We start from the raw sequence: 23,860 nt of genomic DNA on the forward strand, positions 1-23,860 counted from the left end.
GAGTGGAACATTTGGCTCTTGCTCTTAGGAATGTCTGCCAGTCTATGGGTGCTCTGAATTCCCCTTGACTCAGAGTAGGAGACCAAGTTAAGGGGTAGTGGTGGTCTACCTACCTTACAGGGTTGGTGTTAGGTGCAACTCCTCCCTGACAAGGAGAAGCATGGGGAGTGCCTGCCCGGAGACAATTGCCCTGGAGTTAAGGGGTTGGACCTGTGGTCTCTGACACATACTTCAGTTAAATATTAGACATTTAATAAATGAGGAGATCTAGGCTCATTTCATGTTTGTGGGGGGTCACAAGAGGGTGTGGATGGATCTTAGAAAGTTCATCTGCCAGCATTATTGACTTTTCGTGTTCAATATCTCCACCAGCCTTCATCTAGCCGAGGTCTACCTTCACCACTGTGTCTCCCATTGGGCAGCTCGTGGCACAACCTTCTTGAGGAAAGCTTTACTGTTGTGGGCTCTGCCAGAAGCCTTTGGTACAGGAAAGTTGTCTGCAGTGTTCTGTCTGAGTTGAAAATGCACCTGGAAGAGAGAAGACCATTAGAGTACATCCTGACACCCACCGCAGAGCCACATAATATGTTACTCCTTCACATTGGAGATACGGATTTTGGCAATCATGAAAGCACAAATCTAGAATTGCTGTAAAATGAACCATACATACCATGATATAATTTTTCAGCTCAAAGAGAAATATCAGAGGCATTGATAATAGCTCTGTGTCCTACTTTAGAAAAGGCAGTCCTCTGTCTGAAGAGTTACTCAGTTTAAATGCAGTTTAAAGATAAAGAACTGTAGGTGAAAGATAGTGGTGGCTTGATTGATATTTTTTTTCTGTTTCTTTGTTTCAGGGTTAACAAGCATTCTTAACATGTATCTAGTGAGATTGGTGGGTATTTTGTGAATTTGCTATTGTATATTATTTTTGAGTGTAGTTTTATTGTATAGTTCTTTGGTATTAATATGCTGTTCACAACTGTGGGGGCCTTTCAGCCAAAAACCATTATACCAATAAATCATAACATAACAATGAAAAGGGAGAGCAGTGGGTAGATGGGGAGGCCTTGAAGTTGCCCTTTGATAGTCAGCATCTGGACTGCTGACTGAGCAGGCATAGAGGCCATGTGGTGAGACTCTTCCCCCCTACGGTGAGATGTATTGTATTTCTATTTAAATTATAGTAATTGTTTTCAGTAGCAGATGGCATGGTAGGGCTGTGCTACTCGCCTGACCTCCCTCCAGCTAAATTGCTGCTGCATACTGGGATGGCAAGGTGGAAGGGCAAAGTGGCATCAAGGGTGGTGCGGTGCAAACCTGCTGGCAGAGTCAATCTGGTGTTCCTGCCAGGGTGTTTGCACTGCACTAACCTCCTTGGTCCTTCCCATCCAGTATGCAGCAGCAACTCAGCCAAGGGAGGTCAGACGAGTGTCACAGCTGCACAACCCTGTCTGCTACTGATTATTTCTAAAGTTGCATGTAAATGAATATATTCAGTCTGTTTCCATCTGGTTTTCACCTTTAAATTCTAAAGCATTTGGGACGGGGTTACCCAAAGGGTCACCTTCTCCCACATGTACCTTAACAACTTCTTGAGAGGCCCTGCTTCGGGTGTCTTTGTTAAATGAAGTGAAGTGGGTAGCTACCAGGGACAGGGCCTTTTCAGTAGTGGCACCCGAGTTATGGAACAGCCTTCCAGAGAGGTTTAGCTACTGCATCTTTGTGCTTTTTTTCAGCACTGGGGTGAAGACCTTTGTGTTCACCTTGGCTTTCTTATGGTCTTAGTTTTTTGAAAATCTGTATTTTAATTGTGGTTTTAGTTGCTTTTAATAATTTATTTCAGTTGTAGTTCACAGTTGTGGATGGGGAAATCACTCTGAGATGCTCCACAGGAAGTGATTCATAAATGAAATAATTTATTTTATGAATTCTCTAGCCAACATATGGAATAGGGTGACTGGCTATAGTTAATAAAATGATTATGATGAATTAGCATATGTAAATCTATCACCTTTTGCCCTCTTTTTTGTGTGAAGCATTTCCTCTTTTGGGGTAATGTGTAAATGGCACTGCTGTCATTCTGGTAATGGTAGCTGTCTGTGGCACAGGTTCAGAGGATGTTTGGTTGCTCATGCAGCATGCAACTGACCAATGACACAGCAGAGATGCTGACAGTTGGTTGCACATTGCTGTGCATCTAATGTAGAGATGAAACACTACCCGCACGGATACAGCCTGGCTCAATGATGGCCTCACATACACAAAAATGTATGATTCAAAAGACTGAAGTACAAGAATGTTGCTTACCCCACGTGACAAGATCTGGCCCCAACAAAGCTCAGTGAGTTTAATTAAAAATATTTATTTTAGTCTTTGATGGAACAAGGAAATATTTGCTAGGGATCCAGCAAATGAGCTATAAATGTCCATCTCTCCTTCCTCTAGCAGTTGGCTCAGCTGTGCCAATTCACAGCACTGCTTCCCCACTCCCCTCCACACACAACAAACACTACATCCCCCTCCAAAATGAGGGTTTCCCTGGCAGTAAAGCCTCAGTAAATTATCAGAAATACATTCCAGAAAAATCTCTCTTGAGAGCAAAATGAAATAGGGAGGGCCTAGGCAGAAAGCTCAAGAAGAGTAGAAGCTCACAGAGAAGACTGGGACCACCAGAGAGTCACAGGAGGGCTGCAGGCACGTGGGTGGCGGAATGTGACCTTGAGGCCTAGGAGGCTGGTATGCTGTGTAAAGCAGCCTGGTGACAAAGGAGATTTTCCTGGAGGGAAACATAACTAACGAATGCCTCTTGATGTATGTATTTTTTTTTTACATGAGCTAGCACAGTGCTCCTAACAGTGTGGTCACTGAAATCAGCCTTGGCTTAAAAGAGGGTCCCGGCCACCTCCTGCGGCTTAAAATCCAGCAGCATCCCCCCAAGTCGCAAGCAGATAGTAAATACAGATAGCTATACAGAGAAATTATCATTCTAGCACCTCAGGACAAAAAGCACACCCAACCCCCCACTCTCTAGCACTGCCAAAAATGGAAACATGCCAAACTTCCTTCTTTTGTATGGAATATGGTTGCTAAGTTAAAACACAACTGTGTTACACAACATCCCAAGGCCACATAAATAGCACAGCAAAAAGTCAGGGAAGGGGGGGGGAGAAAGTCTATTGAGATTCTCCAACTTTCCATCAGAGACAGGCAAGGGGCATGTATTCATGTATATCCTACCCTTCAAAATAGAATTTTTCAAGACAGCTAAAATTTTGATAGGAAATTTGCTAGTTTAGTTCTACAAAGCTACACAAATAGAGTGGCGATTAAGAGTGCTGTGTAGCTAAAAAGTTTCTAACCCTTTTCATCAGAGACTTGACCAGCAAAATATATAACTCCCTTTTATAACTTTGGACAAACAATAGTAGCGCTAGGCCAGTTCCAGGTTTGAGGGGGCCCTGGGCATACCTAATGGCAACAACAGAGCTCGAAGGAGTGCCAGGCAGATGTCAAGCTGCCATTTAAATTTCCCACAATGCCCCAGGGCAATACTACGTATGGGGAAATATGCAAAATTAAAATAGTGGCCAAGACCAACCATCTGGTGCTGCTTGGAACACCCAGACAGAATTAATTCTTTAAAAAGGGCAGGTGCCAGTGGTGTACCCTGTTGTTGGGATGTTGGGGCCCCAGCAGCAGCCCAAGGATACCAGGTGCTGACACTGACCCTAGGAAGCACAACTTGAAGAGTAGGAGCTGCATTGTTTTCCCAGCTAAGGCTGTAGTGGAGCACCAGGAGCACAAAGAGATGCTCGTGACTTCCTATAAACCATCCATCTTGGACCTGAGACTGTGTGTCCAATGAGCATGTCATGGAGAGAACTGAATGCGGCAGTACTCAAGGGAAATGTAGGGAGGGTTTGATGTGAAGTTTTCTCTCTATCAGTTTGGAATAGGAGCTGAACTAGGTCTGTGCTGGGCAGATGTTTCCCAATGTTCCCACATTTCTGCAAGTCCTGATTCCAGGACACCAGTCTCCCGGAGGGAGGGGGAAATGTAGTTCCTTCCTACTTTCTCCCAGCTGGCCTTATACTAATTCATCTTCTAATGCCCAACTTGAGATAATCTGGTACCTTCAGCCTTGCCACAACACTCACCACTGAGGGCTCAGCTGGGCCCACGGTCACTGTCATTGTCTGTGGCTGATATCCATCTGCTAATGCAGTAACTGCATAAGTGCCAGGCAACAGCAGTCGGAAATAGTCACCTTGTTCACCTACAAGAGAGAAAGAGGTGCTGAGAAGGTACAGATGGCAGATCCAGGGAACACCACATGGACTAGCCTTCATTGACCTCGGCCCCATGATTAGGGAGTCTTAGGAGAAAACTCTGGTCAGAAAGATTACTTCTCTAGTAAGACACTGAGGTACATATATGCCCATTGACACTCACTATGAATGCAACTCAGATTCACAAATGTTTCTGGGCCAGGCCAAAGAACCAGTATAATAGAACCAGAGGCTTGTGGCATGTCATTTAAAGAGCAACTGGACCAACCAGCTAAGGCATTACACTGTGTACTCAACACTCCTGTTGGATTAGTCAGCAGAGTGGCACAGGAAGGAGATTCCAAGGAAACCATGTCAGAGGCACTGAAGATGGGTTGAGTAAACAAATCCCAATGGCAAACAAAATGTGCCATGTGCTTCATTGTTACACGGATCCTCTAAATCACCAGCCAATATATGACTTTTGAAAAGGTGTAAATGTGGTGATCAGTTACCAGGAGTCTCCAACCTTCTTTGGTTAGTGAGCACAATTTTAAGAAAGTGACATGGGTGCCAATCATAAAATGGCTACAATTTTGGCATATTACAAAATGGCTGCCATAGGGGCATGCCATAATGGCTCCCACGTATAAAATAGCAAAAAAAGAGACAGGATCACAAAATGATATGGGCATGCCTCCACCTCCTCCAATCAATGTTGAGAAAAGCACTAACATCAGCCACTGCTATGTTCACTCACAGACAGAAGCTCTTTGCACCTAACCTCTATTCAGAATAGATGGGATCTTGAGTTAGACAAGGAGTATAAAGCAAGACCTGTAGACCAGGGATTCTCAGATGAAAAGTTGACCTATCAAATACTCTATCTCCACTTATAGTAATTGCTGGTATTGCTGCAGAAAGTTGGAGAGTGATTAGATTCCCAAATCTTAAAGAAAAAAACCTTGTAGAACCCAATGGGCCACTGGTATAATAACAGATGGACTGCATTAGCAGAGGGTTGGACTAGATAAGCTATGACTATTAAGTTATCAGATGTTTCCTATATTGAAACTGTGGCTTGCTGCCTAATAGATCATAGATCTACAGACATAACTTATGACTTAGTCAGTTGTTTGCTTGTTTCTGTATGAGATGCCTATGCTCTCTATAGCCCTGGGGGACATGGTCACAAGGAATAGAGTATTTTCACAAGTGACTCTCAGAACCCCTTTTATTCTTCCAGAATTACTCACTGTGAATGTTATTATTGTTAATGCAATTCAGAAAGCAGAACAGAGCTATTTTCAAAGCAAAAACATACATAATAGCCACATGCATGTTTTTCTTTCAAATTATAAATGTGGGAAATGCAAATAGAAGTAATGTGATTTAAGAACCACCTAAGAAAATCAATCTGACCTGTGTCAAGCTGGGTACCAACCTGAAGTGACATCATGGCCAATTCCTTCAACAGAAATGACAGCACCTGCTAGTTTGTTGTTGTTCTCATCTGACACCAGGCCTTTGATGCCCTGGTGAACCTACAGAACACAAATACCAAACAAATAACCCAACACCCTTAGGACTGGGGGACTTGGGTGTGTAAGGCAACAGTCCACAGTGCCTAGACGTAAAGAGCAGTGGTTCAGCTTTCCTTGTTCCATAGAACAGAGCTTGTCTCTCCCCCATGTAATGCATTCTAGTTCAATGGTAGAGCACATGCTTTGCATGCAAAAGACCTCAGGGTCAGTCCCTGGCATCTCCAGGTAAGGCTGGGAAAGAACCTGTATGATGCCCTTGAAAGCCGCTGCCACTACTGAGCTAGATGGACCAGTGGTCTGACGTGGTATAAGGCCTTTGAGCATTGGTTAGAGATGAGGACCAACTTGAGATGCTTCTGTAGGGGGATTGGGCAGGGTGACATCCTGGCAGCTTTATTACCTCCTCTATGTAGGCGATAAGTGCCTCACGGTTTGCCAGCCACTCTGATTCCAATTCATCCCGTGGTGGGAATTTTTTGCAGCTCAGTTCGAGGGTAATCTCAAAGCAGTTGGTGTGTAGGTAATTGAAATCCTGCATCCCTACGAGGCAAAGGGTTGAGAATATTTATTTGTGTTATAACAGGGCTGAAGAACCTTAGGCCTGGGGGCCAAATGCAGCCTTTCATACTTCTCTGTCTGGCTCTCGGAACTCTCTCCAGGCCACACACTCTTTCCCCAGACCACACCACTCATTGACCCTGCTGCACCCCGCAATTGGCTGGAACCAGAGCTTGGAAAAGTTCCATTTTTGAACTACAGCTCCCATCAGCCCAATCCAATGGCCATGCTGGCTGGGGCTGATGGGAGTTGTAGTTCAAAAAAAGTAACTTTTCCATGCTCTGGCTGGAACATGTCCTTGAACTGTGATAATGCCTATTGCATGCCTGGATGGAGGATAGGGAAGGGTGTGAGAGAAGAGAAGAGCATTGATATAGTGAGCATAACCGAGACCTGGTGGAATGGAGAAAACCAGTGGGATACGGTTATCCCTGGATATAAACTATATCGGAAGGACAGGGAAAGACGTATTGGTGGCGGAGTCGCTCTATACGTGAAAGAAGGCATTGAATCCAGCAAGCTCGAAACCCCAAAAGAGGCAGACTCCTCCACAGAATCGTTGTGGGTGGTGATACCGTGCCCCAGGAGGGACTTAATACTGGGAACGATCTATCGTCCCCCTGATCAAAATGCTCAGGGAGACCTTGAGATGAGATATGAAATTGAGGAAGCATCCAAACTAGGAAATGTGGTAGTAATGGGTGACTTCAACTACCCGGACATAGACTGGCTGCATATGTGTTCCAGTCATGACAAAGAAGCAAAGTTTCTAGATATTCTAAATTACTATTCCCTAGACCAGTTGGCCATGGAACCGACCAGAGGGACGGCAACCCTGGACTTAATCGTCAGTGGGGACCGGGACCTGGTGCAAGATGTAAGTGTTGTTGAACCGATTGGGAGCAGTGACCACAGTGCTATTAAATTAAACATACATGTAACTGGCCAATTGCCAAGAAAATCCAACACGGTCACATTTGACTTCAAAAGAGGAAACTTCACAAAAATGAGGGGATTGGTAAAAAGAAAGCTGAAAAACAAAGTCCAGAGGGTCACATCACTCGAAAATGCTTGGAAGTTGTTTAAAAACACTATATTAGAAGCTCAACTGGAGTGCATACCGCAGATCAGAAAAGGTACCGCCAGGGCCAAGAAGATGCCAGCATGGTTAACGAGCAAAGTCAAGGAAGCTCTTAGAGGCAAAAAGTCTTCCTTCAGAAAATGGAAGTCTTGTCCGAATGAAGAAAATAAAAAAGAACACAAACTCTGGCAAAAGAAATGCAAGAAGACAATAAGGGATGCTAAAAAAGAATTTGAGGAGCACATTGCTAAGAACATAAAAACCAACAACAAAAAATTCTATAAATACATTCAAAGCAGGAGACCATCTAGGGAGACAATTGGACCCTTGGATGATAAGGGAGTCAAAGGTGTACTAAAGAACGATAAGGAGATTGCAGAGAAGCTAAGTGAATTATTTGCATCTGTCTTCACAGTGGAAGATATAGGGCAGATCCCTGAACCTGAACTAACATTTGCAGGAAGGGATTCTGAGGAACTGAGACAAATAGTGGTAACGAGAGAGGAAGTTCTAAGCTTAATGGACAATATAAAAACTGACAAATCACCGGGCCCGGATGGCATCCACCCGAGAGTTCTCAAAGAACTCAAAGGACAAATTGCTGATCTGCTAACTAAAATATGTAACTTGTCCCTTGGGTCCTCCTCCGTGCCTGAGGACTGGAAAGTGGCAAATGTAACGCCAATCTTCAAAAAGGGATCCAGAGGGGATCCCGGAAATTACAGGCCAGTTAGCTTAACTTCTGTCCCTGGAAAACTGGTAGAAAGTATTATTAAAGCTAGATTAACTAAGCACATAGAAGAACAAGCCTTGCTGAAGCAGAGCCAGCATGGCTTCTGCAAGGGAAAGTCCTGTCTCAGTAACCTATTAGAATTCTTTGAGAGTGTCAACAAGCATATAGATAGAGGTGATCCAGTGGACATAGTGTACTTAGACTTTCAAAAAGCGTTTGACAAGGTACCTCACCAAAGGCTTCTGAGGAAGCTTAGCAGTCATGGAATAAGAGGAGAGGTCCTCTTGTGGATAAGGAATTGGTTAAGAAGCAGAAAGCAGAGAGTAGGAATAAACGGACAGTTCTCCCAATGGAGGGCTGTAGAAAGTGGAGTCCCTCAAGGATCGGTATTGGGACCTGTACTTTTCAACTTGTTCATTAATGACCTAGAATTAGGAGTGAGCAGTGAAGTGGCCAAGTTTGCTGACGACACTAAATTGTTCAGGGTTGTTAAAACAAAAAGGGATTGCGAAGAGCTCCAAAAAGACCTCTCCAAACTGAATGAATGGGCAGAAAAATGGCAAATGCAATTCAATATAAACAAGTGTAAAATTATGCATATTGGAGCAAAAAATCTTAATTTCACATATACGCTCATGGGGTCTGAACTGGCGGTGACCGACCAGGAGAGAGACCTCAGGGTTGTAGTGGACAGCACAATGAAAATGTCGACCCAGTGTGCGGCAGCTGTGAAAAAGGCAAATTCCATGCTAGCGATAATTAGGAAAGGTATTGAAAATAAAACAGCCGATATCATAATGCCGTTGTATAAATCTATGGTGCGGCCGCATTTGGAATACTGTGTACAGTTCTGGTCGCCTCATCTCAAAAAGGATATTATAGAGTTGGAAAAGGTTCATAAGAGGGCAACCAGAATGATCAAGGGGATGGAGCGACTCCCTTACGAGGAAAGGTTGCAGCATTTGTGGCTTTTTAGTTTAGAGAAAAGGCGGGTCAGAGGAGACATGATAGAAGTGTATAAAATTATGCATGGCATTGAGAAAGTGGATAGAGAAAAGTTCTTCTCCCTCTCTCATAATACTAGAACTCGTGGACATTCAAAGAAGCTGAATGTTGGAAGATTCAGGACAGACAAAAGGAAGTACTTCTTTACTCAGCGCATAGTTAAACTATGGAATTTGCTCCCACAAGATGCAGTAATGGCCACCAGCTTGGACGGCTTTAAAAGAAGATTAGACAAATTCATGGAGGACAGGGCTATCAATGGCTACTAGCCATGATGGCTGTGCTCTGCCACCCTAGTCAGAGGCAGCATGCTTCTGAAAACCAGTTGCCGGAAGCCTCAGGAGGGGAGAGTGTTCTTGCACTCGGGTCCTGCTTGCGGGCTTCCCCCAGGCACCTGGTTGGCCACTGTGAGAACAGGATGCTGGACTAGATGGGCCACTGGCCTGATCCAGCAGGCTCTTCTTATGTTCTTATGTTCTTATGTGTGTGTAGACTCTAGCCTACTGTACAAAGATAACATGTACATTTGTTGTTTTGCCCACTTTTGTAACTGGCCCTGCCCATCACTGGCATGTGGCTCTTGCATGTGGCCAGTGGGCTGAAAAAGGTTTCCTACCTCTGTTTTTATAAAATCATCTCTACCCCACATCTTCTACCTAAACAGGGCCTTCAGAATAGCTTACAGATTGCTAACAATAAAGCAATAAAACAAACAGCCCCTGCCCCAAAATAACAGAAACCTGAGAAGCAGCAAGACAACTCAAAAACACCAGGCAGGTACATAGAAAGTACATTCAAACCAAGAGTTTTCCCCAGCCCTCTGAGCTAAAAGATGAGGAGAGCCAAACCTCTTGGGGCAGTAAAGCTGGTCATCTGGGCACTGCTGATGAGAAGGCCCAGTTATGCATCCATCACACATTACTAGGTGGACAGCTATGCAAGAGGGCCTCTCTTGAAGACCCCTAATATCTGGGTAGGTTCATGTGAGAGGAGACAATCCTTCAGGTATGTCTTTGGGCATTAAGGTAAGACTGATGCCTTGAACTGCACCCAGAAACAAAATGAAAGCCTGTTCAAGTGATAAAATGTTAGGGAAGGTGATCGAGAGAGTTGTGGGCGGCGCAGCAACTGCAAGAACTCTTGGATGAAACACATTATCTTGACCTATTTCAATCCGGGTTCAGGCCCGGTTATGGGACTGAACCGGCCTTGGTTGCCTTGATGGATGACCTTTATTGGGAGAAGGTCAGGGGGAGTGCGACCCTGTTATTCTTACTTGATCTCTTGGTGGCTTTTGATACTATTGACCATGGTATCCTTCAGAGCTGACTTTGTGAGATGGGTATCGGAGGCACTGTTTTACAGTGGTTTTGATCCTGCCTTCAGGGGCTTTTTCAGAGAATAGCATTGAGTGATTGTCTTTTGGCTCCTTGGCAGCTGTGCTGTGGAGTGCCACAGGGTACCATCTTGTCCCCAATGCTGTTTAATTTCTATATGAAGCCCTTGGAAGAAGTCATCAGGACATCTGGGGTGAGGTGTCAGCAGTACGCTGATGATACCCAGCTCTACTTCTCTGTAACATTTATTTATTTAATTAATTATTTAATTTGTATCCCGGCCTTCCTCCCAGCAGGAGCCCAGGGCAGCAAACAAAGCACTAAAAACACTTTAAAACATAATAAAAACAGATCTTAAAATACATTAAAACAAAACAGCGTTAAAAACATTTAAAAAAAAAACAACTTTAAAAAAGGGTTAAAAACATTATTAAAAAACATATTAAGCAATTCTAACAGAGACGCAGACTGGGATAGGTCTCAACCTAAAAGGCTTGTTGAAAGAGGAAGGCCTTCAAAAGGCGCCAAAAAGATAGCAGAGATGGCACCTGCCTAATATTCAAAGGGAGGGACTTCCACAGGGTAGGTGCTGCCACACTAAGGGTCCATTTCCTATATTGTGCAGAACGAACCTCCTGATAAGATGGTATCTGCAGGAGGCCCTCTCCTGCAGAGCACAGTGATCAACTGGGTATATAAGGTATATAAAGGGTAAGACAGTCTTTCAGGTATCCTTGTCCTGAGCTGTATATCTGAATTGGGAGAGGCCATGCAAGCCCAGGACTAGTGCCTGGACTCGGTGGTGGGCTGGATGAGGGCCAATAAACTGAGTCTGAATCCTAGCAAGACACAAGCGCTGTGGGTTGGTGGTTCCTGAGTTCGGATAATCGGTCAATTGCTTGCTTTGGATTGGGTTATACTTCCTCTGAAAGAGCAGGTTCATAGTCTGGGGGTACTTCTGGATCCATCTTTGTTGCTAGAGGCCCAGGTTACCTCAGTGGCTAGGAGTGCCTTTTACCAGCTTTGGCTATTAAGACAGTTACAGCTTTTTCCAGATCAGGATAGCCTGACACTTTCTCCATGCACTGGTAACCTCCAGGCTGGATTACTGTAATGTGTGCCATGTGGGGCTGCCCTTGAGGTTGGTCTAGAATCTGCAGCTGGTGCAAAATGCAGCAGTGCGACTGCTAACTGGGTCAGGGTATCACCAACATGTCATCCCACTGCTGAAAGAACTGCATTGGCTGCCCATAAGCTATAGGGCCAAATCCCCCAAAGTTCTGGTTTTGGTGTACAAAGCCCTATACAGCTTAGGACTAGGATACGTGAAAGATCATCTTACCCCTTATATACCTAGTTGATCACTGTGCTCTGCAGGTGAAGGCCTTCTGCAGATACCATCTTATCAGGGGCCTGTTCTGCACAACATAGGACCTTTAATGATGTGGCACCTACCCTTTGGAATTCCATCCCCTTAAATATTACACAGACACCAACTGTGTCATCTTTTTCATACCTGCTGAAGTCCTTTCTGTTTCAACAAGCCTTTTAAGCAGAGACCTTATGCCAGTCTGCATCTGTGTTGGAATTGCTTTTTAAGATGTTTTAAAAACTGTTTTTTTGAAAGATGTTTTCTTTTAATATGTACTTGTAATATATCTTAAAGTCTGTTTTTAAGATTTTTAGAGTGTTTTTAGTGTTTTGTTTGTCACCCTGGGCTCCTTCTGGGAGGAAGGGCATGATACTGTATTTTTATTTATTTAATTTTTATTTTAAAAAATATCAACTAAATATGGCCATACAGTTAGCTGCATTTAGTACCACCAACTGCAGTTTCTGGACTTTTTTCAGGGGCAGCCCCACATATACCACAATGCAGCAGGAATGGAGAACCTCAGACCTGGGAGCCAAATGCAACCCTCCAGTCCTCTCTATCTTCCCCTTGGGATTCTTCCCATGGAAACGCCCATCATCAGCCCTGCTGTAGGCCTGGCTGCTTTGTCCAGTTCTGCCTCTGGCCCTGCCCACCACTGGCATGTGACCCCCAGAAGGCTGCCCATGAGGGAAAGGGGCCCTTGGATGAAAAAGATTCCCCCCTCACACATTACATAGGTGGAAGAACCATCATGATTATGAAACAGAAACACAACAGGCTTCCTCAGGTGCAGACATCCTCAGCTTTTCATCTCCTCTTCCAAAGTACAGCATTTCCTGGTGAAGCCAGACATACAGAGTTTCTTCCCTCAAGAACGACATAGTAGAGTCTCTCCCTTCCCTGTTGCTCTTCTGCCCCCCCCTCTGCCCCCCCCAATTTCCTGTTCTCCCAGTCCTTCCACTTCCCATTTCTCCTACACAGGCCACTTCAAATCCTTGTCTCCAAAATGTGCCAGCTCCCTTACTTTCTCATGCTCTCACCTTGCCCCCTTGGCCTTACCCTTGCTGAGCGAATACCAGGAGGCCCCATTGGTGATGCCATCAGGAAAGATATCTCCGCAGTTTATGCCCCGGTGCATCCATCCATGGGCATATGAATAGCCCTTGGCCAGCTGCAAAGAAAGTGTCCAGCTAGTCATACCCCTCAGTTTCACCCACAGAACGCTGGCAGAATCCAGATTAAAATTCATTTATTTGTGAACGGGGGGAAATAGCTATCACCCTTTGCAACATCAGATCCCTACACTCCAGCACTGTTCAGAGCAAACAAAATCCAGCACACAGGGAAAGTGCCAGAGCGATTAAAACATAAGGAATGCCTTGCTGGGTCAGATCAATATTCATCAAGTCCAGCACTTTCCCTGACATGTTAGTGTTCTCTGTGCAGGACACTTTTTTTTTGTTTCCATGACAGGATTGCAAACACGTGATTTTTCTGTTTGCATTCTGAAATGGTACAGCCCCATGTGTGCTTTACCACATGATTTCTCCCCCCCTTTCCCCATCTGTCTTTTCTCTTCAAATCACTCCAATCTTTTTCTCCTGAGGGAGCTCTGGAAGTTATCTCCACTAGGAGAAAAATGGGCAGGAGAAAGAGTTTCAAAGGGGGTTGGGGTGGGTGGGAAGTACACATTGGGAACAGGTACGATATCCCTTCAACTGCCTGCCCATGCTGTCTGTGTTTTAAATGCCACCTTCACACACACTTTATAGGAATTTGACATAACCTGTGTTGTAACACACAGCATGTGATGCTGTAATGTCTAATTTGGTCTTCAGAGCCAAGGTGACAGCTACCCAACAAATTTGGAAATCTCCCTTGCTAGAAAACATAAATAAATGTCAGTGCTGTTGTTCACAACAAAGGCGATGACTTCACACCAATTGTTACAGAATATCAGGGAGACAGACACTAAAGCTCAAGCACAAAACAATCTACTGTTGCTGACTTCTGAGGAATGAGACATTATACAAAAAGAAATATATCCCTGACCAGCTATCTGGCATGACTCCACTGCTATTTCTAGTGTCCTGGGAGAAGGCACTATTGAACTCTGTGATACTTCCTTCTCACTTGCATAGGTTCAACTTAATACACATGGAGCTTTAACAAAAGATCTTCAGCCAGCTGAAATGCAAGATTTGGCTTTTACTTACAAATGCAAACAATACTGCAAAGAAATTATAGTATTTAAACTGCTAGCTGGCAGTAAGAATCTCTTCAATGGATAGCATGATCCAGACTGTGCTTGATTATTTTCCTCCTTCTCTGACTTCTTCTCTGCTAATTGGCATAAACAATAGTAAAACATGAAAGCCTCCTTACCACCTTGTTCACTTACCAGAAGAAGGAGGGTTAGTCAACTATCCCAGTGCTCCTGCTCTAGAAAAAGTTATTTCTTCCTGCCCCACCACACCCCTTCTCCACTACACCATTGACCAACATCAAATGGTGATCCTTTCTCTCCTAGCTCTTCCTAAAAGAGTTCCCCTATTCTCTGTGCTCATCCATCTCTAATCCACCAGGGTACCCACACAGAACATCTTATCTTGCTTGTATCTTTGCCACTGCTCACCTTCTTGAAGAGGCTGTCATCAGGGGTGGGGCTGCTATTTACCCGCCAGAAGTCCCGGCTTCTCTGTTCTTGGGATTTGTCATATGGGTAATTGGCGACTACAGCACCACCGTGGAGATTAGCCGAGAGAATGAAATTGTAGCTTTTCATCCACTGAATCACAGCCAAAGTCTCTGGTTCTACCTGTGAAGGGGAAGAAGCAGGAAAGACACGGCCAGAAGCACATCTGAATTTTCAGCATTCTCAGTTTTGTACAAACACATAGCACAGTCTTCCTGGGACTGCACCACTTTATGACATAGAAGTAGAATTGCACGGCTGAATGCTGTCCCACGTAAAAGTCCCCAGTGTTGGAAAGGTATCATGTCAAGGAGAAAGGTTCTAGCATAGGCATTTCCTTGACATTTTCAGTGTCAGTTCCAGACCTGGGGTGGGGGCAGGCAAAGCACCCTCAGTAGTCTCCCCCCAGCACCCCCCATGTGCTTACTATGTGATGATGGTTGGTGCAGGTATTCATACAGTATTGTGTTTTGTGAAAATTAAAATGGTGGCAGGAGCAGCTGCAGCTGTATTGGACTGGCACTCCTGTCTACCATACAACAGCAGTGACTCTGCCTGGGCCCCTGTCATTTCCCAAGTATGCCATATCCTGGTACCAGGCTTGGATGTGTTACTTTTCTATGTGCAGAGAGGTTGGTTTGTTTTTGGTTTTTTACATAAGAGGATGTTCAAATACACGATTCCCCTGTCTACATTGTTAAGTGGTACAGTCCTGGAAGTACTGAACCAAATGCCTTTTCTGAATGGGTATACTGGCTCTTAGCAAACGACCAAGAGCATGAGAAGGGAGAGTGATTTTGCTCCTGCATCACAGGAGGAAGTCAGCCATATGGACTTCACAACCCTCACTGGTCAGATTGGTGGCTTGGGAGAAGCACAAGCTGAAGCACCCATGTGTCCTGCAGCTACAGATCAGTAGCACTGAAGTAGCACATCAAGTTCCCTATACTACAACTGGAGTTGGAGATGAGGTGAGAGAAGAAGAGAAAGATCTTGGCAAGAGAAGCCTGAACTGCCACAGTCCAGAGGGGTGGATTAGTGGATAAGCTAAAAGGGGTGCTGTTTTTGTGAAGCACACCCAGCTGGAAAAGGCTTTGGGTACATATGGCATAACATGTTACCTGACTTCTCCAGTTGTCTGGCAAGGGTATGTGATGGTTGGGTCCACCCTGTTTCTCATTGTAGTGCATGACGATATTGAGGTCAGGAAAGTTACGGTTAAGGTCAATTCCATTGGCATTGTTTCTCCCAGTGAGGTACCCCTGGCCTGAGGCATCTTGGCTCTAGAGAGAGAATGAATGCATTCATGTGCAAGTTCTAGGGGTGACTGAGTGCATACCAAACCCGACCTTGTAACTCTGGTTGGTTGGTTGGTGTGTGTGTGTGAAAGAGAGAGAGTGTGTGTAAACGAGCTTTTCCAAAAACAAGAATATAGAGATCTTCCAGTAATCCTAGTTAGCAGGGGTCTTCATTTAAATTAGATTAGAATTTAATTTATTTGTTGCTTCCCCACAGATGATTACACTCAAAAGAAGCTCACAGCACACACAAAACCCAGCAATAATTCAAATCCTCATATTTTTGTGGTCAGAGAATCTTGCTTCCAGCTTGAATTATATGAGTTGCTTCTCTCCTAGACAGCTGAACATGGAAAAAGTTATGAGAATAGTAGCATGACCAATCTGGGTCTCAAATGAGATTTAACACTTTACTAGGCAGTGTCTCAGGCTTGGCTCTGTATAGTTTCTGTTTTGGCATTAAAGGACTAGGAATTACTGACAGTACCAGAGATGAAACCCAGCGGGCAGCATCCAGCAAATGTGTCCTGTCAGCACAAAGATTTCCACTTGTGCAGTGGGACTTTCCCCCCTCTCCTCCTCCCACTCCTCCCCACTCTCCCCAAATCTGCTGCAGAGAGTTGGAGGAACCCCTAGAACTGATTTAGGGGGCACACAGGGGGGAGGCAAAGGGGGAAAGTTCTGTTGCACAAACAGAAATCCTTGCATTGATGGAACAATTTCCTTAGCGCTACTTTGGATACAACAACCCATTGCCTTCAAGTCCCGGAGTTTTGGAAGCAAGACATTGGCAATCTAGAATAGTGGTTCTTAACCTTTTCTGGTTCACAGACCCCTCTGAGAATCTGATGAAAGCTATGGATCCCCTCCCCAGAAAAATGCACACAAAACACAAACTTTTGCATACAATTTATTTTCTTGCTTTTAGAAATTGATTATTTTTGTGCACGGTTCATGGACCCCCTGAAGCACTTCCATGGACCTCAGGTTAAGAACCTCTGATATACTGTAGAAGACTTATCAAAATCTATTATTATTATTATTATTATCGCCAGACCCATAGCTCTGGGGTCTTGCTCTTGGAGATCTGGTACAGGTGTCACCCTTGAAAAATGACACAAGTTCAATATAATTAAATGAGCCATTCTTTCTAAGCATCTGCTTTGGTTGCCTGCCACCAGGATGTGCTTGAAGGGCACAGGGCTTCTCTAGAACCTACAACAAAATCAAATCTCTAAGAAAAAAGCCAAACGCTACTAGCTTGGCTATTATTGTGGCACAAGGGTTTAGTGTGTAGGGTGGCCACTTATGCAGGGGCTTTCCTAAGGACTTGAGACACAGACCCATGGCACAAATTTGCCTCTGGGCAAATTAATAAGGAAAGTGACCAGGGTCTCATCAGCACTGTCTTTTGCAGCATGCCAAGGCACCCTGTAAATCGGGAAGGGGTGGGCTAGGCTGAGGCCCTTCAGATGTTATTGGACTCCAAATTCCATCCACCCCAGCCATCCTTGCCAATGGTCAGGGATGATGGGAGTTGTAATCCAACATCTGGAGGATCATAGGTTAGCCACCCTTGCTGTTAACAAAATTAAATAAATAAATAAAAGTTTTTGATAGGGGAAAGAAATCCAGCCCCCAGTGAAAAAGACTGGGAGCTCAGGACCCCTGTGTCCCCCCTTAACAATGCCCTGCACTTATGCATCATCGGCAACAAAAAAGAGGAGAAAAGCAGCACCATTTCCATTAAAATGCACATATACTAATGTATATGTATAGATGCACATTTAGAAATAATTACCATGATTTAAATGGAAAAAACAATGAGTTGGATCCAGACTATAGTTAGTTGAACTTAGCTTCCATTGAAATAAATGGGACTTGATTAATTTAACCCATTGATCTCAATGGGACCTAACTGAGTTCAACTAATTTTGCCTGGATCCAACCCAGTACATCTCATCATAATGAGGAAGATTGTGAGTAGGTAACCTGTGGGTCTGCTCAGTTTGCAATCCAGGGGCTCACTGTTGATTGGCAACTTCAAGGCCCCAGCTCTTCCTTCTTATGTTTTTTTTTTATCTTTGAACCAGGCAGCCCTTGAAATAGAGGATTCCTTCCAACAGAGGGCTGTCTTCTGTAAAATAGGACATATGTCTGCCCAACCAATATGGCCAGTTCTTTTCAGGGGTTGAAGGAGGAGGCATCCTAAGGGGTCTGGGGTGGGCTGATAAGCGTAGGCAGGATGTGGACCTTTTCAAGAAACCAGGGAAAGGTGTACATGTGACATGCTCATAATTATAACAGAACTCAATGGAAAAGACAGGTGATGGTGGCTGAAGGATGCTTTCATACTGTTGCTCTTTTTGGGTGGAATTCAATCACATAGCACTGGCAAATTCAGGTTGCACAGTTAACACTGATTAATGCTTTTGTACCACAAACCCACCCCTCTAAAAACAAATTGGGCTTTTTGCGATAAGGAAAATGGCAGGAAACTGCTCTGGGAAATAATAACAATTGCTTGAAGCAACATTGTCTAACCTCCCCACAAACAAATCAAATGAATAAATAGCTGATGTCATCTAATCTTTCTGCAAACTTTGTGGAAACAATTCAGGATGAATGCACAACGAACAGTTTGTCTTGAAGTGACTCTAAAAAGATATACAGTGGGGAGATATGTATCTGCTTGTTGTGATCAACAAAAAAAGAGTCCAAACGAGGCACAATTTGCATCTGTCTGTTACAGACAAAGCGGTGGGATGGGTGGATTGTGGTTTGATCTAACAAGACTAATATTGTCTAGTCTCATATACAATAACCATCATACTAAATAAGACCAAGACTGGTTTATCCCACCATTCTGATGCTAAGGGGCAAGGCAAATAGCTCAGGAAGATCACAAAATTATTGTTATCCTCCATTTGTCTCTTAGAGTCTGGTACTTAGAAATATACAGCCTCTTAGAATCATAGAACTGTAGAGTTGGAAGGCGCCTATAAGGTCATCCAACCCACTGCTCAATGCAAGAATCCAAAATGGAAATTTGCTGTTTTCAAAAGTTTTTTTGTCTGTTTGCTATGCATTTGGACATATCTTCAGATATCATAACCAAATGCTTCATGATGGTTCCTGAGATCAAGGAGCAAGTTTTCATCTATGTTTGTTGGATACAATTGGATGCCATTTTGAATCAAGGTGGCAGACTGAACTTTTCAAAACTGCACTGATTTTAACCACTGATTTCAAAACAGCACCGATTGTTTGGTTCCTTAGAATTCCTGAGCGAAGTCAGATATGAGGTTGCTAGTGGCTATAAAGTCTGATAGACCTGCACTCTGCTTTCTTACTCCTCCCTTTGCCTCCCTAGCACAAACTTCTTCTTTCACCATGATTACTGAGATAAGAAAGGGATGCTTGCCTGGTACCTGGGCAGCTGCCACCTCATATCCATCAGGGTTCATTGAGGGCAAGAGATGAATGCGTGTCTCATGGATGAGCTGTGTGATGCGCCGATTGCCATGCCGATACTCCTCACACAGGAACTCTGCAAGCTGGAGCAACAGTTCCCGGCCCAGTACTTCATTTCCGTGCATGTTTGCCACATATTTGAACTCCGGCTCCACTAAGGAAGTGAGATATTTGCTGATATTGGAACAGAGAAGCTAGAATACTGCACAGTGGGATGGTGCTCTGAAAACACAGACAGCGGGGGGTGGGAATGAACAGCATAGGTTTCCCATTGACATTCCATAGTGATTAAACTCTAGCTGCCCTTTTATGTTTCTGTGAAGGATCTTTCTGTGGGGCCATCCATCATCTAATGCAGCTTTCCCCAACCTGGTGCCCTTCAGATGTTTTGAACTACAATTCTCATCAGCTCCAGCTATGACTGAGACCTATAATCCAGAACATCTGGAGGGCACCAGGTTGGGGAAGGCTGATCTAGTGTATCACAGAGCTAGGGGCAAATGCTGATGCCATAGGAACACAGGAAGCTGCTTTATACCAAGTCAGACCATTGGTCTTTCTAGCTTGATTAGGGATGGGTGACAATTTTGATTCAGTTCGCATTTCAAGCAGAATTTATCAAATTCTCAATTTCTGAAACAATATGAGAACTGAAGCACAGCCATCCTTTGAAATTCACATTTACTAGAATTTTGGGATGCAGTTCGTCAACTAAACAACATTTACAAAAAATGCATATTTTAGGGGAAAGTGTGCATACAAACGAATACATGAGTGAAAATAACATGCAGAAAGGCATGAAATGATGAGAAATGGCAAAAATGTGTACTTTCGACAAAACTGCCTACAAAAATGTATTTGGAGAAATTTGCACTAAAATGGTGGAGAATTTTCATGAAATTAAAAAAAAATTCACAGATTGCTGCAGAAATGTAGAGAACTGAATTTACAATTAGAAAAATGAGAAACGGAGAGAACCAAAAGAGACAGATATTTCCATCCCTAAGCTTGATCCTGTCCACACTGACTGGGGACATTCCTAACCCAACCTGGAGATAGAGGGGATGAAACCTGGAACCCTTGGCATGCAAAGCAAGTGCTCTGCCCCTGAGCTGCAGCCCCCCTCCACCTTACTGAGCTTCACAAAGAATTCTGAAGGAAGGGTGGGGCAACCCCTGAGAATCTGTGCTCCAACAGAGTTGCAAGAAGCAGACCCATGTGTGAATTTGGGGATGGGTGAAACATCTTTCCTGTGATTCAGGCTTGATGGGAGAGTCCATTCAGATCAACAAGGTCAGGTCCTCTGCTCACTTATTTTGTACAGCCAGTTAGGGCCCCCTTCCCCAGTTCCTCCAGCTCTTCACACTGGTATGTCACATTCCTGACTTCAAAAGCTTCAAGGGGTTTTTAAAGCAAACTGCAAAATGAAATCACTCCTTCAGTTTGGCCTGGCCTCAAATTCTTTTATCTAAAACCACTTTCCCCCATAAGATGGTCCCTTTAACTCTAAAAGCATCCTTGAGGGTGCAGGAGGACTGCAGCTTCCTCAGGCTGCAAAAGGGCACTTTTCACTCTGTCCCACAGAGATGGCCCTAGGTTATGACAGTTAAGCTGGACACAGAAGAAATGGAGAGGCAGCTGGGCTTACAACCTTACTGGTCCCAAAGCAAACAATTCACGCAATTGTGCTTATGGAGCAGCCCTTTCCCTTTCCTGTCCTCTCTTCCTCAGCTCTGTCTTGTGTCCCTAACCTCTGCCCAACCAGATGGCCTGCAGGTGTCCTTATGGTACTTTCAGTTGGGTGTTTGATGTGGGATCGGTGCTCCGCATTCAAGCAACTTTTTGTGATGTTCACATGTCATTGCTGGCATCAAAATTCTAGCCTATAGTTCACCTCCCCATTTAATCCAGATTTATGCTTTCCAAGGGTAAGTTTTTAAAAAAAGTTTAGGAATAAGGTTCCCCCCCAAAAAAGCCTGTTGCCAACAACCCGTTAGCAATAATATGTCAGTGGCCCACTTGCAGATTAAGCCCTCATCTAGAAGTGCCCCTACTCTGTGTGGTATAATGGCTAGAGTGCTGAGCTTGGAGGTAGGAAACACAGGCTCAAAACCACATTCAATATTAAGCTTACTGTCTCTTAGTATAATCCACCTTGCTGGGCTGTTGTGTAGGTAAAATGCTGCACGGATAAGAAATGAATTATTTAGTTATGTAGAACATCTAAATACCACTCTTTATCATACTTAATTTCAGGGCAGTGTTTAAGTATATCAGAGCAGTATGATAAAACACGAAAGGCAGAGGTAAAAGTAGCAGATGAAACCTTAAAACAGACTAAGGTGCTTCTAGGCAGGGGCTTAATATCGTAAGCAGGTCATTCAGATATTGCAAACAGGCTTTTTTAAAAAACAAAAACAAAAACTTAAATGATTTTCTCCAGAAAGGGTAAATCTGGATTACATGGGGGGGGGGAATAGAGGCTGACATTTTGATGCCAGGGACCATCCCACAATAAGTACCTGTCTGGAAACACCCTAAATGCATTTACTTAGACACAATTGATGTCAGTTTAAATGCCTAGTTAAATAAACTGCTTTTGCTTGTCACCTAAATGACAGAAGTATAACACCAAGTGAATCTCTTTGGTTTGGGGAAGGCATCCCACAACCAAAGCACCACTGCCCCAAAAGCCCTCGCTCTTGTTGAAGATTGTCTCACTTTCAATGGAAGACATGTTTGGAGAAGGGTCTTGGCAGATGTTCTTTGAACTTAGAATTCTTGCCTCATACCTGTGACTCTGTTGCCTGGAGTCACCTCCCTGTTGGTCCTCAGCATCAACTTAACTTTAGCATGGTTTGCTAAAGCCACAGCTTGCCATAGCAGTACAAAAAACTATGGAGCACCAAATGGAAAGGAGGACCTCTCAAGGTTTTCCGTGCCAACCAAGGTTCACCGCATACCTCAGTCTAGTTCTCTCAGCTGTTCTTTGCAGAAGCAGTGTGGCACAGCGGATAGAGAGCTGCTGGCCTGTGTGCACACCAGACATTTAAATCACATTCTCCCATACACAAAGAATCCTGTGAACTGTAGTTTGTTAATGGTGCTGGGAATTATAGCTCTGTGAGGGGTAAACTACAGTTCCAAGGATTCTCTGGGGGAGGAAATTTGCTTTAAATGGGCTGTAAGTGTATGGTGTGTATGCAGCCCTGGAGTTGAATCCCAGAGACCTGGATTTAAATTTTACCTCAGCCACAGACCTAAGACGGGTCTTTGATGAGGTCACATCTCTTGTGCTCCACAGCAGTGTTATAAGAACAAGGCAGGGCAAATAAGGCAAATCTTAGAGTCCTTTGCCAATTAAAAGAAATAACATGCTAAGTCACCAGTCTCTGTCAGCTGACACAATGGCTGCATCCTGCACAGCCCTTCCCCCCAAAGTTTCTGCTTGTCCTGTTAGGAGTGCCAAGAGGCTGGACTTTGCTGGTCACAGGGGTTACCTATTTGAAGCTATGGCACTATCAAACCCCACTGCTCCTGAACTTGGCAGGGGTTGGCACAGTGCAAAAAGAAGCAACAGCTCAGCTGTAGGAAAGGGTTACTCTCCCAGGAACACTTACTGGGTTCATGGATGCCAGGATAGTCGCTGAACTCCAGCACATAGAGGTGGCGGCCCTGGACGCTGTGTCCAATGCTGTACAGCCTGGTAATATATGGGCATGCACCCTTCACGTTGAACAGGGCTTGCACCAGCTCCTCATAGCGGTGATGGAAGAAGTTCCCTGAGGCAGCCACTCTCAGCAAGAGCAGGACTCTCCCGAGGAACCAGAGCCACTGAGCCATCCTTCTGTGGGCGGCGTGCAGCTCGTTGCACTGAGGAGATGAATGCAGCCTGGGCTGCCTTCCTACTAGGAGCTAAAGTGCAAACTCAAACCAGCTCTCTCCAGTTTCACAGCCAAGTGCCAGCCCACTGCACCTGTGGTGGTAGTGGTGGGAGGGCTATCTCAGTGAATGCCCCTCACAGCTCAGGAAGAATTTACAACTCTGAGTTTTTGCTCTGCATGCTCTCTCTCTCTCTCTCTCTCTCTCTCTCCACACACACATGCACACTCTTTCTGCAGCCAGAATCATTCAAAGCTTTGGAAAGTTGTGCTGATGCCTGTTCATTTATTAACTGAAGGGTAAACAGGGATCTAAAGCTGCCTGACTCTCACTGCAGGCCAGGAGGAACCTGATCAAACTCTCACAAACAAGGGGGCATTCAGGAGCGGGAGAATCTTCTGCCGAGGGCTCCATTTGTGTCAGGAATCAATTTTTGAGCCCCAGACCCAAGACTTGGCTACATGTAAAACAATAAAGAAAATCACCTCTGAACATGGAGCATGCCTCCGTCTCACGACTGAGGAACCGCACCCTGTCCCCACCCACTCAGGACTAAGGTGCTGGGCTTTCAGAGCACAGCAGGCACGGCCCCTGGCATCTTTCTGTT

The 23,860-nt window shown here is 44.5% G+C and overlaps 1 protein-coding gene across 1 annotated transcript; it reads right to left on the reverse strand.

The window, feature by feature from the left end:
• Positions 1-230: 230 nt before the first annotated feature.
• Positions 231-23,430, reverse strand: CPN1 (carboxypeptidase N subunit 1). Its single transcript, XM_061636351.1, has 9 exons — positions 22,992-23,430; positions 19,329-19,525; positions 15,721-15,882; positions 14,540-14,722; positions 12,964-13,075; positions 6,216-6,355; positions 5,716-5,815; positions 4,161-4,279; positions 231-528 (listed from the first exon to the last, which is right to left on the reverse strand). The coding sequence occupies exons 1-9, from the start codon at positions 23,212-23,214 to the stop codon at positions 397-399; spliced, it is 1,368 nt and encodes a 455-aa protein (XP_061492335.1). The 5' UTR covers positions 23,215-23,430; the 3' UTR covers positions 231-396.
• Positions 23,431-23,860: the final 430 nt, after the last annotated feature.

This window comes from Rhineura floridana, chromosome 7 (assembly GCF_030035675.1).
Source record: "Rhineura floridana isolate rRhiFlo1 chromosome 7, rRhiFlo1.hap2, whole genome shotgun sequence".
Classification (NCBI taxonomy): domain Eukaryota; kingdom Metazoa; phylum Chordata; class Lepidosauria; order Squamata; family Rhineuridae; genus Rhineura; species Rhineura floridana.

Coding starts and splice junctions, on each gene's coding strand:
- CPN1 (XM_061636351.1), bottom strand. CDS start 23,214: ATGGCTCAGTGGCTCTGGTTCCTCGGGAGAGTCCTGCTCTTGCTGAGA. Junction 15,883..19,328: donor ATGAGGTGGCAGCTGCCCAG/GTACCAGGCAAG, acceptor TTCTCTCTCTAG/AGCCAAGATGCCTCAGGCCA. Junction 6,356..12,963: donor CTGGTATTCGCTCAGCAAGG/GTAAGGCCAAGG, acceptor TTTGCCTCGTAG/GGATGCAGGATTTCAATTAC.